General features: G+C 42.4%; 1 protein-coding gene across 11 annotated transcripts in view; it reads right to left on the reverse strand.

Annotated features, from left to right (window-relative positions):
* ADGRD2 (adhesion G protein-coupled receptor D2) overlaps window positions 1-22,113 on the reverse strand; it is a 408,458-nt gene that overhangs the window by 300,083 nt on the left and 86,262 nt on the right. For all 11 annotated transcript variants that reach the window (XR_004540974.1, XM_033962424.1, XM_033962423.1 and 8 more), the window contains one exon: window positions 19,647-19,778. Coding sequence is in view for 10 of the 11 variants with exons in the window: in XM_033962424.1 (XP_033818315.1) it covers window positions 19,647-19,778 (132 nt within the window). In the remaining variant the exon portion in view is untranslated. The remainder of the gene's footprint in view (window positions 1-19,646; window positions 19,779-22,113) is intronic.

A 22,113-nucleotide genomic window follows, 5' to 3' on the forward strand; every position in this document is an offset into this window, starting at 1 on the left:
TTCTCCATGAATCAATTGTGGTACTCCCAACATGAATTTTCCAGAATACAACCATCTGATCCAGATCTATTACTCAGCATAACTCAAGGAGAAACAATGAACCAACAAATCAGCGCAGGCTTAGGAAATCCAAGAGATGACACAGAGGTACAAACTCTAGATTTGTATCTAGACCGGATTGCAGGTGCCTTAGTTAAAAGACCCATCCCAGATATAACTATTGACAAGAGTAGAACTCCTTTATCTGAACATAACCCAGTTGAAACTAAAACATGGCTATAGGGAATATTGAGTTCCTTCCCTTCACAAATGGATAACACTGGTACAAAATGAAATAGAAACACAAACATGATAGCAGTCCACCCAGCCACTATCTCCTCCGCTCCATAGGAAGAGAACTGGTTATGGAAAGTTGTAAGTTGAGGAAAATGGTAGAAAATTTGCTGCCCTTTGGGAGCTAACAAAGTGGTGATTGAGGGAGAGGGGGATGAACGGCCCTGATGCCATTTATGATACTAACTTGTACGCATTTGTCATGTATGCATGTATAGCAGTTGCTTAACCAGGAGGAAGGGGAGGGGTTTATAAATCAATATGGGTGACTTTGGGGAAATGGTAAGTGCTGGAAGCTGAGTAATATTATTTAGAGAATGACATGGGACTAATTTTTCCCCATCCCCGCGAGTTCTTTTCCTATACCTGCTCCATTCCTGTAAGCTCTGCCCTCAGCTGCACAAGCCTCAAACACTTTAAAATCCTAAGTAGCAACATTCTAGAGCTCAGATTGTGATGTCATAATGCCTCATTCCACCAATGCCTAAGCTCTGTCCTCATCTGCACAAGCCTCAAATACTTTAAAATCATAAATAGCAACATTCTAGAGCTCAAATTGTGATGTCATAATGCCTCATTCCACCAATACCTAAGCTCTGCCCTCATCTGCACAAGCCTCAAACACTTTAAAATCGTAAGTGTTCGAGGCTTGTGAGGTTAAAGCAGAGCTTACAGGAATGGGGCAGGCACAGGGAAAAATTTATCCCTGTGTCATTCTCTAATATTATTAACATGGTGGGACTGTAGATGCTTAGCTGAATATTTAAATATTGAAAAACAATGGCTTCTTTTACTAAATGGTTCTAGAGGTTTATAGCTTGGGCCAGTGAGGTAAATGCTCCGACGCTCATAGAATTCCTGAGTGTCAGAGCATTTACCTCACTGGCCCATGCAAAAAAAAAAAAAAGACCCTACCGTCATTTAGGGTTTAATGCGCATAATAGCGCACACTAATTTGCCGACCACGCTAGGCGGTAGTTTTTCGGCTAGCGCAGGGGTTAGCGCGCACTAAAAATGTACGTGCGATAAAGCCGCTAACGCGGCTTCGTAAAAGGAGCCCTTAGTAAACCACATGTATGCGTCTCTTCCTCCATATATATTGTTGGAGAGCACATTGCTATAATTGGGAAGAGTTTAAATAAAAGTTAAAATTTTAATGCTCACAAATTCTAGTGGTTCAGAACATTTCTTTTTTTATTTTTAAGCTAGAAATCATCATTCCAGTTTGAGACAAAGGTGCTTTTTAAATAGCCAAAGTTACAAAAATAGAGCCATTATATCCTTAGAGCAAAAAGTATACTTTCATATCAAAATATATGGATTCAAAAAGACAATTGGGAAAAAAAAAAAAAGTACTGGTAAATGGAACACACACGTCAGAAGCTTGACAATTACAAAATTCAGCGATACTCAACATAAACATGTACATGATAGTGTGTATAATGCTGCTTCAAAGCTCTCCACTGGTTATGTACAAAAACCTACAAAACCCTGGTTAGTTAGAAGAATGCAATGTCCCCAGATTTGATATCTGTTTAACCTCCTAATGCTTCATATCATCTTTTTTTCTCTCACACGAGTCACTGTATCCTTGGTCAATGCCTGTCGATTCAGTATTGCTACAGCAACACAGACAGAGTTTCCACTCCTCCCCAACAAGGGACGACCTCGGTCAAGTTGCAAATCCATGGGCGACTGTTTGTTCTTTTGAGCTACCATGCCCGGAATTAAGGTCACCGTTGCCTCCCAGAGCCTCAATGAGCTGCAATAAGTCTCTCATGTAAGAAAGAATGTCAGAGACCACCGTTTCAGTTTTAGTCCATCACTGCAACTTGACGAATGGACTGACCCCGAGAGTCATCGTTAATTGCGAAATACAAAAAAACGGAACATTTTGCACAGTAGCACAGCTGTCTTGGAGAACATGTCCGTGTCCTGCTTCGGCTTTAGGAACCCGAGCTCCAGGCCTATTTTAAAAAGAAGGGAAAAAGATTTTCTATTAAGAAAAGCAAACATTTCATGCCTGCAGACCACCTAATCATACAAGTTAAAAAAATGAGTCAATAAATATCAGACTCGGCTCCCTAACAAGCAGAAAACTTGGCTGTTCAACAGGACCAGTGAAGACAGTCGACACATTGAAAAGAACCTATTACGATGTAATTCAAAGACGCCTAAGAGTAATTTACCATTCTTGATATATTACCATTTTTATCTTACCCCTTCCCTGGTTTGTTTGTTTAAAAAAAAAAAAAAATAGTTCTCTCTCCTCTTCTTCTGTTTTATTATCCTACCCTATGTTATGTTAGTTGGTCTGTGGTAAGTCATGTTTGTTTTTTGATATTAATTCCCCCTTTAATTGTCATGTATTATTTTAATATATAAATTCACAAAAAACACCCCTCAACAACCAGGGCTACGTCTCAGGATTTATGAAAAAAGGAGAAAAAGACCTCAGTGTGGTCACTGAGGTCTTTTTCTCCTTTTTTCATAAATCCTGAGACGTAGCCCTGGTTGTTGAGGGGTGTTTTTTGTGAATTTGTGATTTATTGGACATCCCTTCTTGTGGATTTGGATTTTTGTGTTATTTTAATATATAACACTTCAAATTTTATGTTTAGCGTTTAATAAAATTTGAATAAACTATGAAACTATGATAACCGTCCAGGTACACTACACTTGTGGGTATAAACCAATCTCAACAAAAGTGCAATTTTTATTTTTTTTTTCCTTTTCAGGATCATTCTCCCTTCCAAAAAAAAAAAAAAAGAAGAAGGAGCAGCCACCTGCAGTGCTCTGCAATTACCAGTGCTCTAATCTAGAGTTATCTAAGTAAATGTATAATCACTGTACTTAAGTAAAAGTTTTAGCACATGTACAGGAAACATTTGTTACTTTTATTGAATAGTTTTCACCAGATTTTGCTATTACTTGGATACCTCTGATACAGTGTTTTTCAACCTTTTTTGGGCAAAGGCACACTTGTTTCATGAAAAAAATCACGAGGCACACCACCATTAGAAAATGTTAAAAAATTTAACTCTCTGCCTATATTGACTATATATAAAGTAATTCTCTTGAATAGGAATCAAATAAACACAAAGAAAGTATTTTATAATTATTTTATTACGAAATAAAAATTATAAAAATTATAAAATACTTTATTCAGTGCGAAACCTGGGCCTGTTTGGCTGAACACAAAGCTGATATTCTGGCTGGAATCGAAGAAAGACACACACGTAGCTCTTCGTCAACAGCTCTCAGTCTCTCTCTGTATTTGGTTTTTATAGCATACAAAAATAGACAAATATACCCTCCATCCTTTTTATTAAACCACAATAGCAGTTTTTAGCGCAGGGAGCTGCGCTGAATGTCCAGCGCTGCTCTTGACGCTCATAGGCTCCCTGCGCTAAAAACCACTATTGCGGTTTAGTAAAAGGTGACCATATTGTAAAATATAGACAGCAGATATAAATTCAGAACTGTGCATAGTAAGTGAAGGGAAGTTTTCATCTCTGGGAATTTACCCAGTTAACTATTAAGTTATTTGGGCAAATTCCTTTGAAAACTGTGGTAATACTGCCTCCACTTTGCTAAATTTAAAATAAAATCATTTTTCCTACCTTGTCTGGTGATTTCTGGTTGCACTTTCTTCTTCTGACTGTGCATCCAATCTTTCTTCCCTTCTATCAGCCTGTATGCTTTCTCTCCTCCACACCTCATTCCCTCCCCCAACTTTTTCTTCCTCTCTCCCTGACCTTTCTTTCTTTTTTTCTGTTTCTCTTCTTTCCTTCTGTTTCCCTGCCTGCCCCCTTTCTTTCTTTCTCCCTGTCGTTCCCCAAGCCACTGCCACTGCCGCTGCCATCGGGGAACAGGACCCACCAATGGATAACAGGCCCCAAAGCCGACGCCGACGCATGCTCTCCCTGACGTCAATTCTACAATCGGAGAGGAAGTTCCGCCCAGCCAGGCAGCGATTGGCTGGCCCGAACTTCCTCTCCGACTGCAGAATTGACGTCGGGGAGAAGAAGACTTATCGGCTCGATAGATTAGATCGCCAAGACAAAGTGAGTCCTGGGTGATTGACTCACTTTGCCTTGGCGAGCTACTGGCGCCCCTGCCTCGGGCCCCCTGTCAGCTCCGGGCCCGGCGGCCCTGCGGCACACCAGGCAACATCTCGCGGCACACTAGTGTGCCGCGGAACAGCGGTTGAAAAACACTGCTCTGATACTTGCAGTTAAAAGTAAAATCCAAAAGCAGAAGCAAGCAAAGTAAACCAAATGAAACAGCGCAATGTAGAACAGGATCTTGTTATTGCAAACCTTGTCGCCGACAGTAGGGAGTGTGTGTCACAGTGGTTAGAGCTATAGCCTCAGCACCCCGAGACTGTGGGTTCATATCCCATGCTGCTCCTTGTGACCCTGAGCAAGTCACTTAATCCCCCATTGCCCCACCGGGACAGATAGGGAAAAATACTTGAGTACCTGAATGTAAAACCACTTAGGCTATAAGTGGTATATAAATTAATATGTATCTTAACCCCCCTTTTACGAAGCTGTGTTGGGCTTTTTTTATTGCCAGCCATGGCAGTATTAGCTCAGACGTTCATAGGAATAGGAGCATCAGAGCTAATACCGCCACAGCTAGCAATAAAAAAAAATGTCTAACGCGGCTTCATAAAAGGGTGGGGGAGTGGTAAATTTTGCTGTTCAGGGAATATAGCCTATGAGAACAGTATGTCATAGAAACATAGAAATAGACTGCAGATAAGGGCCACGGCCCATCTAGTCTACCCACCCCAATGACCCTCCCCTACCTTTCTCTGTGAATAGATCCCACGTGTCTATCCCATTTGGCCTTAAAATCAGGCACGCTGCTGGCCTCAATAACCTGAAGTGGAAGACTATTCCAGCGATCAATCACCCTTTCAGTGAAAAAGAATTTCCTGGTGTCCCCATGCAGTTTCCCGCCTCTGATTTTCCACAGATGACCCCTTGTTGCCGCGGGACCCTTGAAAAAGAAGATATCTTCTTCCACCTCGATGCGGCCCGTGAGATATTTGAATGTCTCGATCATGTAATCCCTCTCTCTGCGTTCCTCGAGTGAGTACAGCTGCAACTTATCCAGCCATTCCTCGTACGGGAGATCCTTGAGTCCCGAGACCATCCGGGTGGCCATTCTCTGGACCGACTCCAGTCTCAGCACATCCTTACGGTAATGCGGCCTCCAGAATTGCACACAGTATTCCAGATGGGGCCTCACTATGGATCTATACAATGGCATAATGACTTCAGGCTTACGGTTGACGAAACTCCTGCGTATGCAACCTATGATTTGCCTTGCCTTGGATGAAACTTGCTCCACTTGATTGGCAGTCTTCATGTTCTCACTGACGATCACCCCTAAGTCTCGTTGGTTACTGGTCTCCAGCTAAACTGACCTGTGATAACTTGGGTCACCTGGTTGCAATTTTTGGTAAACAGTCTTGTACCGCAACAGACTGCTGGTCACATCTCATGGAAAATGTTACATTGGGGTTGACTGTACAGTGGATTGAGTCCTTACTGGTGGAGGGGAGGGAGGGGACTGCTTCTCTGGCCTTAAGACTGAAAAATTCCCACACATTTGCCCCCTCTGATAGGTGCGCCAAATGCTAACGTGTCCGTTAGACTAAGATGCACAAGTTAGCATTTAGCGCGTGCCAATTGGTTGGCGTACCTTAGTAAAAAGAGGGCTTTAATGTTCTTGCATTATTTCTCAAATATATTCAAACAGTTTGCCATAAAACAAAAATTGTTATAGACCATGTTTCCGACTCCGTGAAAGCTTTCTCTAAAGTTGGACAGCATGACAAAGATGAAGATGTACATAAGAAATGGCTTCGCCGGATCAGACCCTAGGTCCATCCAGTCCGGCGACCCGCACTCGTGGAGGCCAAGCCAGGTGTTCCCTGTTGAGAAACCTTGTTTACTCGTATCCCTCAATGTGATTTGCGAGAAGGTGTGCATCCAACTTGCCCTTGAATTCCGGAATGGTGGTCTCCATCACGACCTCCTCCGGGAGTGCGTTCCAAGCGTCCACCACTCGTAAGTCATGACTTCTACTGCAAATGATGAATTACAATGGTAATAAAGTACGCTTTGCTTTATGAAAGTCAAGTTTTTGCTTTATGAAAGTCAAGTGTTTAAAGACCGATAGACCCCACCAAAAAGCATCAGTAGTTTTTCAGCCAGGACCAATTTAAAGGACAGGGGCTCACAGCGTTTACGAATCAGTTTATTTCCGACTGGCATTTCTATCCATGTATCCTTACCATAGGACTTCATAAGGATCACTGAAGATGATATTCTGTCGAAACACGGACTGTATTAGGTCCAGGGTCCAAAGCTTTTCAGCGGGCTGCGTCCTAGAGGGTTTATGTGGTTTGCCAAGTTTTAATATTATTTTAATATTAATAAAGTCCATCTCAGGAACATCATTTCTCTGCATTGTTTTTTGTTTCTTCTTGTCACTGACTGCAAGATAAACCCTTTACTAGGATTTCTTCAAAAGGTGTTTTAATGCATCAGCTGTTAATGTGGTAGATTTTTGTTCCAAATGCTATATATATGAAACTCTAAAATCTAGAATTATAAAACAGAAGTCCTAAAAACATTCTTTTCATACAACCTAAAATGTGGTTAACCCCCCCCCCAAAAAAAAAAAAAAAAAGCCACATCTAAACTTGAAACATTCTACTGTAGTGAGACTAGAACACAAACATTTTAGGAGCAAGTATTCAAGCAGGTTTGTGGGAAACAAAATAAATGCAGAAATCTGTATATATTTTATCATCAGCCAATTACCCAGTTGTGGAAAGAGGAGAGGTGCCTCTTCAGCATGCAGAAGGAAGACAATGCCAGAAGGGAAAGTTTGTACAACAAGCCAGGCAGTGCCCATTATTTGGTCATCTGTGTGGTATAAACCTCTTTAAGGACTAGAGTAGGCCTCCAGTCCTCCTCAGTTCATACATGGGAGATTGACAAGCAGGAAAAAGCTTGAACTGTTCCTTGCAGGAATGTTTTCAAGTCCCTCAAAAAGGCCCATCTCATTATGGCTCAGTTAACCCAGAAAAAAAATCCTGCCCTCTTGTAGTGGGGCAAGTTCAACCACATAGGTCTGCAAAGAAATTTAATGTGTAGTAAAAGTCCAGGTAAGAAGCCTCAAGGCGCCTGTAGGATAACGTGGAGCAAGGGTATACTCAACCCTTGGCAAACTTTACCTAGGCAGTCAACATCAATACAATTTTTTTTAAAGTGTAAGGCTAGTCAGCCCCGAGTATCCATATGGTTGAGGTCTGCTGTGACCCACAATGGCCACATGTAAGCAGCTACAGAGACCGTGAGTGCTAAGGAGAGAGGTTGGCTACCTTGAGAACAGTAGTCTTGGATCACCCCAGGAAATGTCCATGGCAGAAGATTGACCTAGGACGTCAGATACCCTTGGTCCAGACCCAATTTGGAGGAATTTCTCAAAGGCCTAATCTATATCAGTTCAACAACAACAAAAAAAAAAGGGCCCAATTGTCTTGAGGTTACAAGCGACCAAACTTTTTTTTTTTTTTTTTCCCAACTTCAGCTTCTACCATGCAGGGAGATCTTCTGGCACAATGAACTGCAGACTGGCTACAGTCAAAACTCTATCCTGGTTTTCAGCAATATGGGTCTGTGTGTTCCTTTGCTGGTAATTCCTTGAGTGCTGGACTCTCAAGACAAGATCCATGTGTGCATTAAGAGAGAAAAAAAAAAAATCACGCAAGATGGCGACCTGAAGGGAGGAGCCTAACCAAGATGGCGACCTGAAGGTGCTGAGCTGGACGTCGAATGACAGCGAGCTTTTTACCACTTACCATTTTCATGGTGAAGCATAAATCCAAGACCCGGGTTTACTCTTTGGAACCAGGGACACAGCAATTGCCTGGGCCGATGAATGTATTTGTCCAACGCAGGCTCCAAGGAGAACCGGATGGAAAGTCCTCGGCGCGAAGTGGGAGCATATCGGAGAGCCCAGATACCTCATTTGAGGCGACTAGTCTTTCCCCGGAAGAGTGTAACATGCTGGCGCAGCCACTCCCCCAACCAATGTTGCAGGACACAGGGAACAAGGGAGCTATGCAGCTCCCTCCGAGAGCTGAGAAGAAGAGGATGATGAAGATCTGGCAGTCTGGAGGGTTTCTGCTGCCTCTCTACCAAAGCTACTGCCGCGTGGAGCCTTGGAATTGGTCGGGGAACGGCAAGAATTACCATTTTCAAGTATACAAGCAGGTACTGTGAAACTTAAGGATTTAAAATTTAACCATTCACTAACTCCCCTGGAAAAGCCTCCTGTAGTGGACTTTAATTCTATTTGGGATGCAATTTCAAATGTAAACTTTATCCACACATTGTGCTGGGATAATATCTGAGACTATAACTTTACAACAAAAAGTGGGCAAATTGGAGAGAAAAAAAAATAAAAAAAATCAGTGGAGCAAGAAAAAAAACAAAAGAAACTGGAAATTATAGGACCACAAAATCAGCTCCTTATAAAAGATAATAGGAATATCAACTTTAAAATGGAAATGCTGGAAAATTTATCACGGAGACAAAATTTGAGACTGATCAATTTTCCTAAATCAATTATTACCTCAGCATTGGATATGTTTAAAAGATATCTCGGAGGTTCTGAAAGTCCCACAAAACTCTTTTCCTCCTATCTCAAAAATGTATTATATTTCCTTGGGAAAGAAGAAACCTCAGAGGACCACCAGGAATTCGCAATAGATGCGTTAGATTTGACGAATATATTAGAGAAGTTAGAATCAGAGCAATTAACTTTTGCTACACTTTTTATTCAACTAGCTTTTGATTCAGATAGAGAGTGGCATTTAAAATTGTTTTTCAAACAAAGATGTTCTTTTTCTGAATCAAAAAATAAGAATATATCCAGATGTGTCCAGGGTAACACACAAAAAAAGAGGAAACAATTTTTACTTTTGAGACCTTAGGTGTTAAAAATGGGTGCTACCTTTGTATTAAGATTCCTATGTAAGTTTTGGTGAATTTCAAGGGAGCTAGATATATATTTTTTGATTCTACACAGATAGAGATTCATTTTGGAAAAGGAGGTGACTACTGCAATAACCCCTATCAACAGCCAGGAACAATGCTCGTAGTCAATAACTTGGGTCCACTTCAGGTTGCCTGACTTTTTCCTTTAAGTGGATGGAGTAAAACAATCTTTGATTGTATTGACACTCCTCCCCCAATGATTGTGGACTAGTTAACGGTTGTTTTTTCCTTGTTATATTATACTTTATATGTAGTTGGATATATGCTGGGAACTGTTTAATTTCATTATGATTGTTATTATCATAAAAAACTGAAACTCAATAAAGAAAGAAAAACCAACACTTTTTCATAGCAATTCAACTTCATCCTGTTTAATCATGCAGTTTCTATATTCACTGTCCCCAGACACCAGCCCTGATTTTTTTAATTTCAAGACCACAGAAATAAGATTATAGACATGCACCAAAACCTCCTGCCCTACACCTAGCATCCAAGGTGTTAGAAGGGAACATAGTAAACAAGATGGCAATGTAACCCATACGAACAGCCCTAGAATAAGCTGTGAGGAAAAGGAGTTGATGGTGGATAGGCAGACTGGATGGGCCATTTGGCCTTTATCTGCCATCATGTGTCTATGTTTGGCTACTCTCTCTCTCATAGCTTGGCAACCTTGTAAAAGGGTAAATGCTATTTAAAAGTTGTATTTGAAGTTCAGTGTAGAAATGAAATTGATATACAAGTACTGTCCAACATGATTCACAATAGTAACAGACACCATCAAAAACACATGACCACCACACAACCCATTACCCTATCATGTTTTCAGTTTTCATTTTCTAAAGACTGGTTAAGTTCTCCTCCAGCCTCAAATCGGGGCATATACAATAGGTTCCGCAGTAACCAAAGCATGTTACTGCACACTCAGTACAGAGACTCCCTATATAAACCATAATCTAAATTGTGCACCAGCATGGCAGCCATTGCTAGAGAAAGAGCTTGCCTTGGATAAGTCGACATTGCACATTTGAGGGCATTCTGACCACATCACTATGCCTGCAATGCAGGTCCTATTTATTTTCTCCAGTCCCCAATTCATTGCTTGATGTTAGCACACAACTAGGCTGTCTTTCTTGAAAAATAAAAATAAAAAAAAGATTATAAATCCTCTAATGTAGTGTCTCTCAACTCGGTCCTGGAATACCCCCTTGCCAGTCAGGTTTTACGATATCCACAATGAATATGCATGAAAGACATTTGTATATAATAGAGACAGTGTATGCAAATCAAGTTTATGCATATTCAATGTGGATATCCTGAAAGCCCGACTGGCAAGGGGGTTTCTCCAGGATCGAGTTGAGAAACACTGCTTTAATGCAAGGGATTAAATGACAACTCGGTTAATCTGATAAGAACATAAGAAATGCCTCTGCTAGGTCAGACTAGAGGTCCATCGTGCCCAGCAGTCCGCTCACATGGTGGCCCGACAGGTCCAGGACCTGTGCAGTAATCCTCTATCTATACCCCTCTATCCCCTTTTCCAGTAGGAAATTGTCCAATCCTTTCTTAAACCCCAGTACCGTACTCTGCCCTATAACATCCTCTGGAAGCGCATTCCAGGTGTCCACCACACATTGGGTAAAAAAGAACTTCCTAGTATTTGTTTTGAATCTGTCCCCTATCAACTTTTCCGAGTGCCCTCTTGTTCTTTTATTTTTTGAAAGTTTGAAGAATCTGTCCCTCTCTACTCTCTCTATGCCCTTCATGATCTTATAAGTCTCTATCATATCCCCTCTAAGTCTCCTCTTCTCCAGGGAAAAGAAATCCAGATTCTCCAATCTTTCAGCGTATGACAGGTTTTCCATACCTTTTATCAGACGTATCGCTCTCCTCTGAACCCTCTCGACTAACGCCATATCCTTCTTAAGGTACGGCGACCAATATTGGACGCAGTACTCCAAATGCGGGCGCACCATTGCCCGATACAATGGCAGGATAACTTCTTTCGTTCTGACTGTAATACCCTTTTTGATTATACCAAGCATTGTATTTGCTCTCTTAGCGGCTGCTGCACACTGTGTCATCGGCTTCATTGTCATGTCCACCATTACCCCCAAGTCCCTTTCCTGGGTACTCTTATTCAATAACATCCCTCCCATTGTATAGTCGTATCTCGAGTTTCTGCTCCCCACATGTAATACCTTACATTTCTCAACGTTGAACTTCATCTGCCATCTCGTCGCCCATTCTTCTAGTTTATTCAAGTCTCTCTGCAATTCTTCGCAGTCCTCTCTAGTCCGAGCTCCATTAAATAGTTTGGTGTCATCCGCAAATTTTATTATCTCACACTTCGTCCCTGTTTCTAGATCATTTATAAAGATATTAAATAGCATCGGCCCGAGCACCGAGCCCTGCGGGACACCACTCGTGACCCTCCTCCAGTCGGAGTAGTGACCCTACCCTTTGTTTTCTACCCTCCAACCAGTTTCTGATCCATCTATGTACGTCTCCTTCCACCCCATGGTTCATCAGTTTCCGGAGTAGACGTTCATGGGGCACCTTGTCAAAGGCTTTTGGGAAATCTAGATATATGATGTCTATGGGGTCTCCTTTGTCCATCTGTCTGTTAATCCCTTCGAAGAAGTGCAATAAGTTCGTTAGGCACGATCTTCCCTTGCAGAAACCATGCTGGCTGGTTATCAGAAGCTCATTTTTTTAAAAATGTTCATCAATGTTTTCTTTTATCAGTGCTTCCGCCATTTTCCCCGGAATCGAAGTCAGGCTCACCAGCCTGTAGTTTCCCGGGTCACCTCTTGATCCCTTTTTAAATATGGGCGTAACGTTGGCTACCTTCCAATCCTCCGGGATCACGCCTGTTTTCAGAGATAAGTCGCAAATTTGCTGCAGTAGTTCCGCTATCTCCTCCTTTAATTCCTTCAGAACCCTTGGATGTATCCCGTCCGGACCCGGGGATTTGTCAGTTTTTAGTCTTTCTATCTGCCTGCGGACGTCCTCAAGGCTCACTTTCATGGATGTTAATTTTTCTGCTTGACTTCCTTTGAAGAATTGCTCAGGTTCCAGTATGTTGGACGTGTTTTCGTTTGTAAATACAGATGAGAAGAACATGTTAAGCCTTTCTGCCACTACCTTCTCCTCCTTCACCACTCCCTTCCTGTCTCCGTCGTCCAGTGGTCTCACCTCCTCTCTAGCCGGCTGCTTCCCTTTAACATATCTAAAGAATGGTTTGAAATTTCTAGCTTCCCTGGCTAGCCTCTCCTCATACTCTCTTTTGGCTTTCCGAACCACACGGTGACATTCTTTTTGATACTTCCTGTGCTCTTTCCAGTTCCCCTCAGTTTTGTCCTTTTTCCATTTCTTGAATGAATTTTTCTTGCCTATCGCTTCCTTAACTATTTTGGTTATCCACGCCGGGTCTTTTGTTCGATTCTTTTTGCACCCCTTCCTGAATTTGGGGATATACAGATTTTGCGCCTCGTTCACCTTGTCCTTGAAGAAGGACCATTTGCCATTTTTTGGAAGTGTTCTCATGATGCTAGTCAGCTTTTGTTTCCCATACGTGATTTTTTTTTTTTCCAAGAAAAGGATTAAAGTCAATATTATATATCTCCATTCAGTCATCATAATTAGGAGCAAACTTTAAAAGGGGTAACCGTTTTATCAAAATACTGCATTGCTCCTAATTATGATGACTGAATGGAGATATATAATATTGTTTTGAGGCTTAATACCCTTATCTACTTTTTTATGTTTAGGGGACTTTTCATGAAACAGCCTGAGGGCGAAACATGTCGAATGACAGGTCCCTTCCCGATGAGATTAATAGAAAAGATTTAAGATAAGTTAAAGTTTTTATAAGGTTTTATGCCAAAAAAAATGTGATAAAATGGATTAAGTTATTAATATAGCACTGAGCACTTTATATAAAAACATAAAAAAAGTATACTGGAGCTAGTGAGGAAGCCATAGCCAAAGTTGAATGGTGACCCCAGCAATGTGTGGCACATATGGCAAATCTGAGGCCCTAAAGAGGATTTATTAAACAAGTATATAGAAGTTTTGGGACATTGAAAAATACTGCGGAGATTTAAGTCTATGCATGTCCCGACTATATATTGTTGGTCATTGTCTTTCTTATCAAATGCTATATAGCTTGCAAGTTACATGTTCCAGCAATATAGAAGATCTGAAATTAAGATAGGGGTAGCCTCTATAATAAAATCCTAAGCAAGCATTTGCACTTAGGACAGCATGTTCCCCGACAGCATGATGTGTCCCTCCGTGCCGAATTCCATTTTCAAACACGGAGGCAGGGAACACACCGGTGACTCCCCCCTCCCGCCCTCACTCACCAACCGCTGCCGCCACTGCTGTTCCTCTTCAAAGTAGCCTGCTGAGGTTCGCCGGCCGGCTGTAGCAAACCTCGCAGGCCGCTCTCCACCTCGGTAGCACGTTCCCTCTGACGAGATTGCTCGTTGTAATGTATTTACATACAAACTGGTTTAGCGAATTTTGTGCTTCCAGCCCCGAGTGTGATGCAAAAAGTCAGTTGTAAAAGCACTGACTTTTCAGTTTTTATTAGCAGCAGTCCATGTGCATGGAGACTATTTTGCATGGAGATAAAAATATTGTTTCATCATTTAAATTATATTCTGGCTTGGATACCATAGGATTAACACAGGAACTGCAAGCTCTGACAAACCCCAGAAGCCCTCACTTGTGCGCATTTACAACACCGAACAAGAACTTGATATGCTATGTATGCTTTATATGGAGACCGTCTAGATATAGATGGTCTATAAATTTTAAAAATGAATAAATATTTTTGTTTCAGTTTTAGCTGAAACAAGATGAGTTGTTTTGGTAACAGTTTTGGTCAGCCTCTACCTTATTTGAATAGAATTTAAGAACCATTAGTGAACATTGCTTCTGAAATTTTTGACTGCACACTAGAGGTCTGCACGGGAACGGGGATCGCGGGAATCCCGCAGGTTCCCCCCCTGGCCCACGGGACTCCCACGGGGACACCCCCTTGGCCCACGGGACTCCCACGGGGATGCCCCCTGACCCACGGGACTCCCACAGGGACGCCCCCCTGACCCACGGGACTCCCATAGGGATGAAAACAGGCCTACCTAAATTCTGGCGATGCAGGCATGCAGCTTACAAGTCCGGCATCGCCGCGGAAACAGCCATGCTGAGCAGTGAGCTCAGCACGTACACAGCATCCATGAGCCACTGAGGTGCCAGCATCTGTGACTCAGGGACGCTACTGCTGCCTGCCAAGCTTGGCAAAAGGGACCCCCGGCCAACTGCAAAGGAAGTCCTCAGCTGACAGCTTGTGGGTTCTCATCAGCTGAGTATTTATATTTTATATTTACATTAGAGGTTCTGGTAGAAACTCATTTACAAAGTATGTATTCTTCCCAATTAATATTTCCAAATTAATAAAGTCTCTTTGCTTATTTGTAAATGGGTCTCTACCAGAGCCTTTAATTCAGTAGCATAATTAAATAAAATAACTATTTCTGAAGTTTATAGGGAAGGATGGGGACGGAGGGGATTCCTCGCGGGAACGGGTGGGGACGGAGGGGATTCCTCGCGGGGACAGGTGGGGACGGAGGGGATTCCTCACGGGGATGGGTGGGATTTTGGCGGGGACAGGTGGGATTTTGGCGGGGACGGGTGGGATTTCTGTCCCTGCGCAACTCTCTACTGCACACCCCAAATGAGCAGAAAATCTGAAGAGTCAATGATTAATGTAAAATATAAGAGAATACAAGCAAAGTATGAAAACTGGCACTCATCTGATATTTTTTTTTCTTACCCAAAGACGCCTGTTACATTTCATAAAATTTTGTAAAGAGTCACCAGCCAAATGAAGCAGTTTTAGTATTTCTTCTCCCAGCTAGAGTTTAAAGAAAAAAAAAGATTTAAATTGGAAAGTTTGTATTCACATATTTACCAGCTGCTGTAATTATCTTCCACTGGGATTCAAGACCATGTCATTAGGCAATGAAGATCACTGTTTATGGCTGGCCATTTGAACTTTTTGAATTCAAATTGGTTGCCATCTCTACCCGACAAGCAATCATATCCCTGTTTTCCTAAAAGCTTTGGTTGGGGGGGGGCAGGGAGTTCAGAGGTTGAAAGGATCCATCACCCTCTGATTATTAAGGCTCCATTCCAACTGATATTGCAGCAAAAAATGGCATTTTAATTAGACACAGCTAAACATAAGCAAAATATACAAAAACGGATTTCCTATATTTTGTAAATTTATACTTGGAAAGATATAGATTTATTTACATTTCTTATATACTGCTTCTATTCAAAACAGTGTACATTCAGGTACTTTAAGTACTTAGCCCCATCTGTCCTATATTTCAGCAGGCTGTACATCCCCAACTACGTCCAACTTTTCTGGAAGTGGATAGAGCCAAGCCAGATGTGTGCTAAGGAAAAGTACATCAAGCAAACACTTGGCACTGATAGTAATCACAATTCAATACACACTATATTGCTGCTAAACATTTTTTTTAACACACTGGGGATGCTCAGAACGCTGATTCATGTGAACAGTGTGGCAGCACTCCTCTTTGATTCCCCCTCTTACGTGTGTACTATTTACCGTATTTTTCGCTCCATAAGATGCACCGGACCAAAAGACGCACCCTAGATTTAGAGTAGGAAAACCAGAAAAAAAACACCATTCTGAACCAAATTGTGTACTAATATATACCAGGCTCTGCACCCAGCCCCCCCCCCCTCACTCCCTGCCAGGCTCTGCACCCTGTCTCCTCTTCCCTGCCAGGCTGTTCCTTTCATTTTTCATATACACACAATACACACAGCAGATATAAATTATCAAAAAATTTGGTCACTAAATTGAAATTAAAATCATTTGTCCTACCTTTGTTGTCTGGTGATTTCATGAATCTCCTTCCTTTCTTCCTTCCTTTCTTCACTCAGGCCCAACAATTGTCCCTTTCTATTTCCTCCCTCCTATGTCCCAAGTTTGTGCCTCCTCACTGCCTTCCAGCCTTTGTCCTTCGACCTACCTCCCTCCCATGTCCCAAGTTCTTGCCTCCTCACCGTCTTCCATCCTTTGTAATTTGTTCTCCCTCCCATGTCCTGAGTTCATGCCTCCTCCCCCTCACTGCCTTCCAAGCCTTTGTCCTTCCTGCTGCGCCGGACACTGTCTTCCTCCCTCCCTGCTGCGCTGATGAAGCCCGCCTACTGTCCGCCGATTTCTCCTCCTCTGGCCCAGGTCCACCGCGCTGCCACTCAAAGAAGGGAAGGGAAGGGCAAGCATGCAGCAATTGCACATCGCCGGCCCACAAGCCTTTGCCCGACATCAGAACTGACATCAGTTCTGACGTCATGAGAAGGCTTGTGGGCCGGCGATGTGCAATCGCTGCATGCTGGCCCTTCCCTTTTTTGAGTGGTGGCACGGCGGCGGACCCGGGCCAGAGGAGGAGGAATTGGCGGAGGGTAGGCAGGCTTCAACGTGGGAGGGAGGAAGGCAGTGACTGGCGCGGCACACTGGCACTTCCCTTCCGGGAGTTGCAGTGCAGTGGTGGACAGTAGGGAGTAGCGGCGGCAGGCAGGCGGGTGGGCGGCAGTCAGCCCGCATACCCCCAACGCGTGAGGCATTTTGAAGAGATACAACGGGGTGGGTGGGGGTGTTTTTAAAAAGTTACCTTCGCTTCATAAGACGTACCCAAATTTCCACCCAATTTTGCATGGAAAAAAAGTGTGTCTTATGAAGCGAAAAATATGATAAATCTCAATAGAGAAAGTGGAGAGGGACAGATTCTTCAAACTTTGGACAACTACAAGAACGAGAGGGCATTCAGAAAAATTAAAAGGGGACAGATTCAGAACCAATGCTAGGAAGTTCTTCTTCACCCAACGGGTGGAGGACACCTGGAACATGCTTCCAGAGGGAGTGATTGGACAGGGTACGGTATTGGAGTTCAAGAAGGGATTGGACAATTTTTTGAAGGAAAAGGGGATAGAAGGGTATAGATAAAGGGCTACTATACAGGTCCTGGACCTGATGGGTCGCTGCGTGAGCAGACTGCTGGGCATGATGGATCTCAGGTCTGACCCAGCAGAGGCACGGCTTATGTTCTGATGAATTTTGCTCAACTTAACATTTAAAGTCATTCTTGCTCACTGAAGGACTTTTCAAGAGTTGAATACTGTACATGGAGTGATGCAATGTAGTGAGTCTAACTGCTAAGTTTGAAAGTGTGTGGGGGAAAAAAGGATGTTTGTACATTTTGAAAAAAATTTGGAATCTTCTCAAAATATAACAACATATCACATTTAAAATGAATTTCATTTTCTATTTCTATGGTCATGTACATCCATGATATTAGTTTTCTTGTGTTAATGTATGTTTAGTTTTAGTGTTATTTGTATACTGATTCTTGCACTCAATCTGTTTTGCTAATCATTTCTGTGAACTGTTTGTGTCATGATCTGTTTATATTTGAAATTAATAAAAATCTATTGGACTTAAATAATAAAAAAACATTCTGAAATATGCATAGGCAACTTAGCTTTTGAAGTTGCTTCACCAGACCCCTCCAAGTATAGTAAAAATTGAGATTTAAATAGTACACACAAAAGAGGGGGAATCAATGAGGAGTGCTGCCATACTGTTCAGATGCAACAGAGTGGCATTCTGAGAATCCCCGGTGTGTAGAAAAAAATGTTTAGCAGCACTATAGTGTATTTTGAAAAGGAAAAAGTACAAACATTTGGTCATGTTTGATGAGCAAACTATCAGATTCTCTGAGACTCGAAGTGAAGGGATAGGAATATCTGCCCCTGAATATGTTTCAAGTACAGAACACACATCTTTATGACTAACAGGTGCCTTGACCATGGTCGATCTCCATTATGCTTGACATTATGATCAGCTCAGATGTATTAGTGTCTAATCAAGCTAAATGGCCATGAAGCCCATAGGAAGCAACAGAAAAAAAAAAAATAAACCAAGCTATTTATTGTGAACTTTTGTAAAAAGTTCCATTTCCTTATATGCTAAAGATGAAGTTGAAGTGGTCTACTGGTTAGGTCAGCAGCCAGACTGCCAGGATTCTAATGCCACTTCTACCCACCATGGGCAAATCACTTTACCCTCCACCATTTCAGACTGCAACCTTTACAAGGCATGGACCTATGTATTGTGCATGTTTTAGCTTGAACAATTAAATCCAAACCCAGAAAGACAACAGATATATGCAGTCAGACATACACAGAGGAAATACCTCCACAATTTAGCACATAAATATTGTGTAGAAGGACATTAAATTGGTTTTGTCATTTCATACTGGAAACAGAGTCTGATCTTCCTGTTTAAAAACAGTACAGATCTCAGCTCAGTAGCAATGTATCAAAAACTTGTGCTGTGCTATTAAGCACCATAACATTAAAGGGCCCTTTTAATAAAAACTTAGTGTATGCTAAATGCTGCAAATCCTATTTTATACCTACGGGTCACAGGGCTGGATTCTACAAATGACGCTAGTATCAGCAGCCGCCTAAAAACTGACTGTCGACCGTATGTCAATCACGCAACAGCACCGTTTGTAGAATCACAGCTACCTTAACATAGGTGCCATAAATGTAGGCCAGGGTTTGAGGCCTACATTTCTGGCACCTATGTTCGACATGAATTGCGTCTATGGAGGCACCTAAGCTCATTTCCGACATTAGCCATGCCTACTTCGTCCCTAGGCGTTTTAAGGCGCCCCGTAAATGTAACTTGACACCGGTTTTGTACCTGCATTTTTGTTTTTAAACAATTTTTAAATCATTTTTAAATGGATTTGCTACTTAAGTTAGGTGCTGGTAGGGCACCTACCTGCATCTTACATAAGGCGCCATTTATAGAATATAGGCCCTAATGCGTACTAATGTCCATTAGCATGAACTAAGCTAAGGCCCCTAGATCATCCATCACTTGTTATTCAACTGAAACTACCAACCAAAGATTTAGCTGACCGAGAAGACCACACACACACTTCTCAAATTTATGCTCAGCAGCTTTTCTAAATTTCTATATACTGGTACAACATGTTAAACTTTCTCTCTGGGAGCTACTAGAGCACTGTGCCACTTTGCTAATTTCTTCAGGCCAGTGCTAAAAACAGCACAAGTACTAGATACAGACTTCTGGTTGTGTGCTATTACCTCACTTCCTGAAGGAATATGCTGGTACGACTTCTGTACATCCAGGAGCTCAGACATAATCATATCTATTTGAAAGTTAATATACCTTTCCATTCCACCAATAAAAGTATTCTTTATGCAACTGATGATTGACTAAAGAAAAAACAAAAAGAAAGTTTATTTTTCTAAAATAAAAAGCCAAGCACACACTGTAGGGACCAAATCACACCCTGTGCCTGATAGAGGCCGACAAAAGTTTTTTCCCCCGTTTCAGTTGACACCCAAATCTACAGCCAAAATTTGCACATCAACTGGTTTATGTGCCTCCTAAGAGCTCACACATTGCCATTTTTTCAGTGGCCATGTGCTAATGCCAGAAATTTAAATAGAAAAAAAGGCCAAAACTTACAGCCTTGATAGGACATGCTAAGCTCATTTAGTTACACAGCTTAGTAAAAGGACCCCAAAACATGTGTATTAATGACACCACACAATCCATAGCAAAAGTAAGGGCTATTGAGTCTGTTATCCTATTTAGAGGCATAGCCAGACGTCCCATTTTGGGGTGTTCCCAAATGTGGACCGAGGTGCCCCCAATATTCTTCCCCTTCCCTGCAACATATTGCCCTTGCTAGCAGAGATGCCAAGCCCACCAGCCGAAAACATCTCCTGCCCTAGTTGTGCTCATGCTGAATCAGCAGCACTTGCACAACTCAGGCTGGAGATGTCTTTGGCTAACAGAGCTTGGTATCCTCACTAGCTATGAAATCGGAGGGGGGCCCAAGCCCCCTCCCCCAAAGCTACACTGTTGATCCTATTGTCTAGTTAGTGCACTGTTACATGAAAGTACTAGGGTCCAGATGCACTAAAGCCAGTGATCGTTGCTAAACCTGTTTTGACAGCTTTAGCAATGATCGCATTTGCTGACCAGATATAGAAAACGGCTCACTGCACGGTTTTCTGCACAATCACTCAATCCCCAATCTGACCATGCAAATAAGCTCATTAATATTGAAATGCCATTTAAATTAGTTGAGCAATTGATACTCTAACATGGCTTCCTGATGCACAAAATAAAGTGATCGCTTTTAGTGATCCAAAGAAAGCAACTGATGAAGACCAGTTACTTATCTGTCTAACCATAGTTTAGTCTTCTTTTTTTATGGGCTTATCTTTTTTTATGTGCATATCTGCCCCATTAAAAAAAAAAAAAAAAAAAAGCACCCCCCCTCCCAATGAACCAGCACTGGGAACCAACCCCCACCCCCCTGAGGAAGTGAAGACAGCAGGAGGGGTGCCTACTTCCTTCTGCTACTGAAAGCCCACTCTCGCACCAGGTGCTTCATCTCCCCCCATGAACCATCACCTACTCTCCCCCCAAAAAGAGGCAAGAGGGATTACCCACTCCTTCCTGTTACTGGATGCTCACCCAAAACTCCCATCCCCCATACCTTTTTTGAAGATGGAATCAGGAGGGAAGCACGGTGACTCCACCTTCAAGGCCCACCGATCCAAAATGGTGGGCCTTCCCTCCTCGGTGCATTATGTGATGCATGGGGAGGGGCTCAAAGCCATGATTGGCTCAGATACCTAAGCCCCTCCCCATGCATTACACAGAATACAGAGGGAGGAGCCCAAGGCCCTGATTGGCTTAGATGCCTAAGGCCCCTCCCCTTGGGATGCACTGGGAGGGAGGGGGAGGGTAGGTCCAAGACTGATTGGCCCATGTGCCTACGGCCACTAGGGGGAGTGGCCTTAGGTATCTGGGTCAATCAGGGCCTTAGGACTCTTCCTGGTGCATCCCAGGATACACTAGGAAGGGGACGGTCACCTTCAGGAGGGAGTGAGCATTCATCCTGCCGGTCTTCTAAAAATAAAGTACAGAGGGCTTGGAGAAGGACAGCTCACTAGACCACCAGGCTTAGTGTGGTGGGGACTGTCAGAAGGAGGGGGACAACTTTTTTTAAAAAATAGGCACAGCTCTTGTGTGCATTGTACACACACACACACACCAGCTATGCCTATTAAAAAAGCAGCCCCTGCTCTCCCTTGGTTGCCGATTCAGCCAGAGAGCAGAGGCTGCTTTTTTATTTTTTATTTTTTGACAGGCGGGCAAGAGGAGGAGCTGTGCTAGTGATTTTTCTTCTGAGCACAGTTTCTTTCCCCCTTTACTGGCAATTTTCCACACACACATAGCCAGCATATAATGTGCATGCTATTGCGCTGAGAATCACCAGTGAAACAAAAATCACTCACCACAGTATTTTTTTTTTTTTTACCTTGGTGTCAGAGCTTAGAGAATCTGGCCCTAAGATTTTATTGTAATCCTTTCCCATCATTCTTTCTTTTTGTTTCTGGTCTTATTGTTTGTCTTTGTAGGTGAGTCTTTTTTTTTTTTTAATCCCCTCCCATTTTTATTCTATTGTAAAATGCTTCGATTTTAACTTTGGTTTTATATTGGCAGTATATCAAATAAATTGAACTTAAA

This window comes from Geotrypetes seraphini, chromosome 10, assembly GCF_902459505.1.
Source record: "Geotrypetes seraphini chromosome 10, aGeoSer1.1, whole genome shotgun sequence".
Lineage (NCBI taxonomy): Eukaryota > Metazoa > Chordata > Amphibia > Gymnophiona > Dermophiidae > Geotrypetes > Geotrypetes seraphini.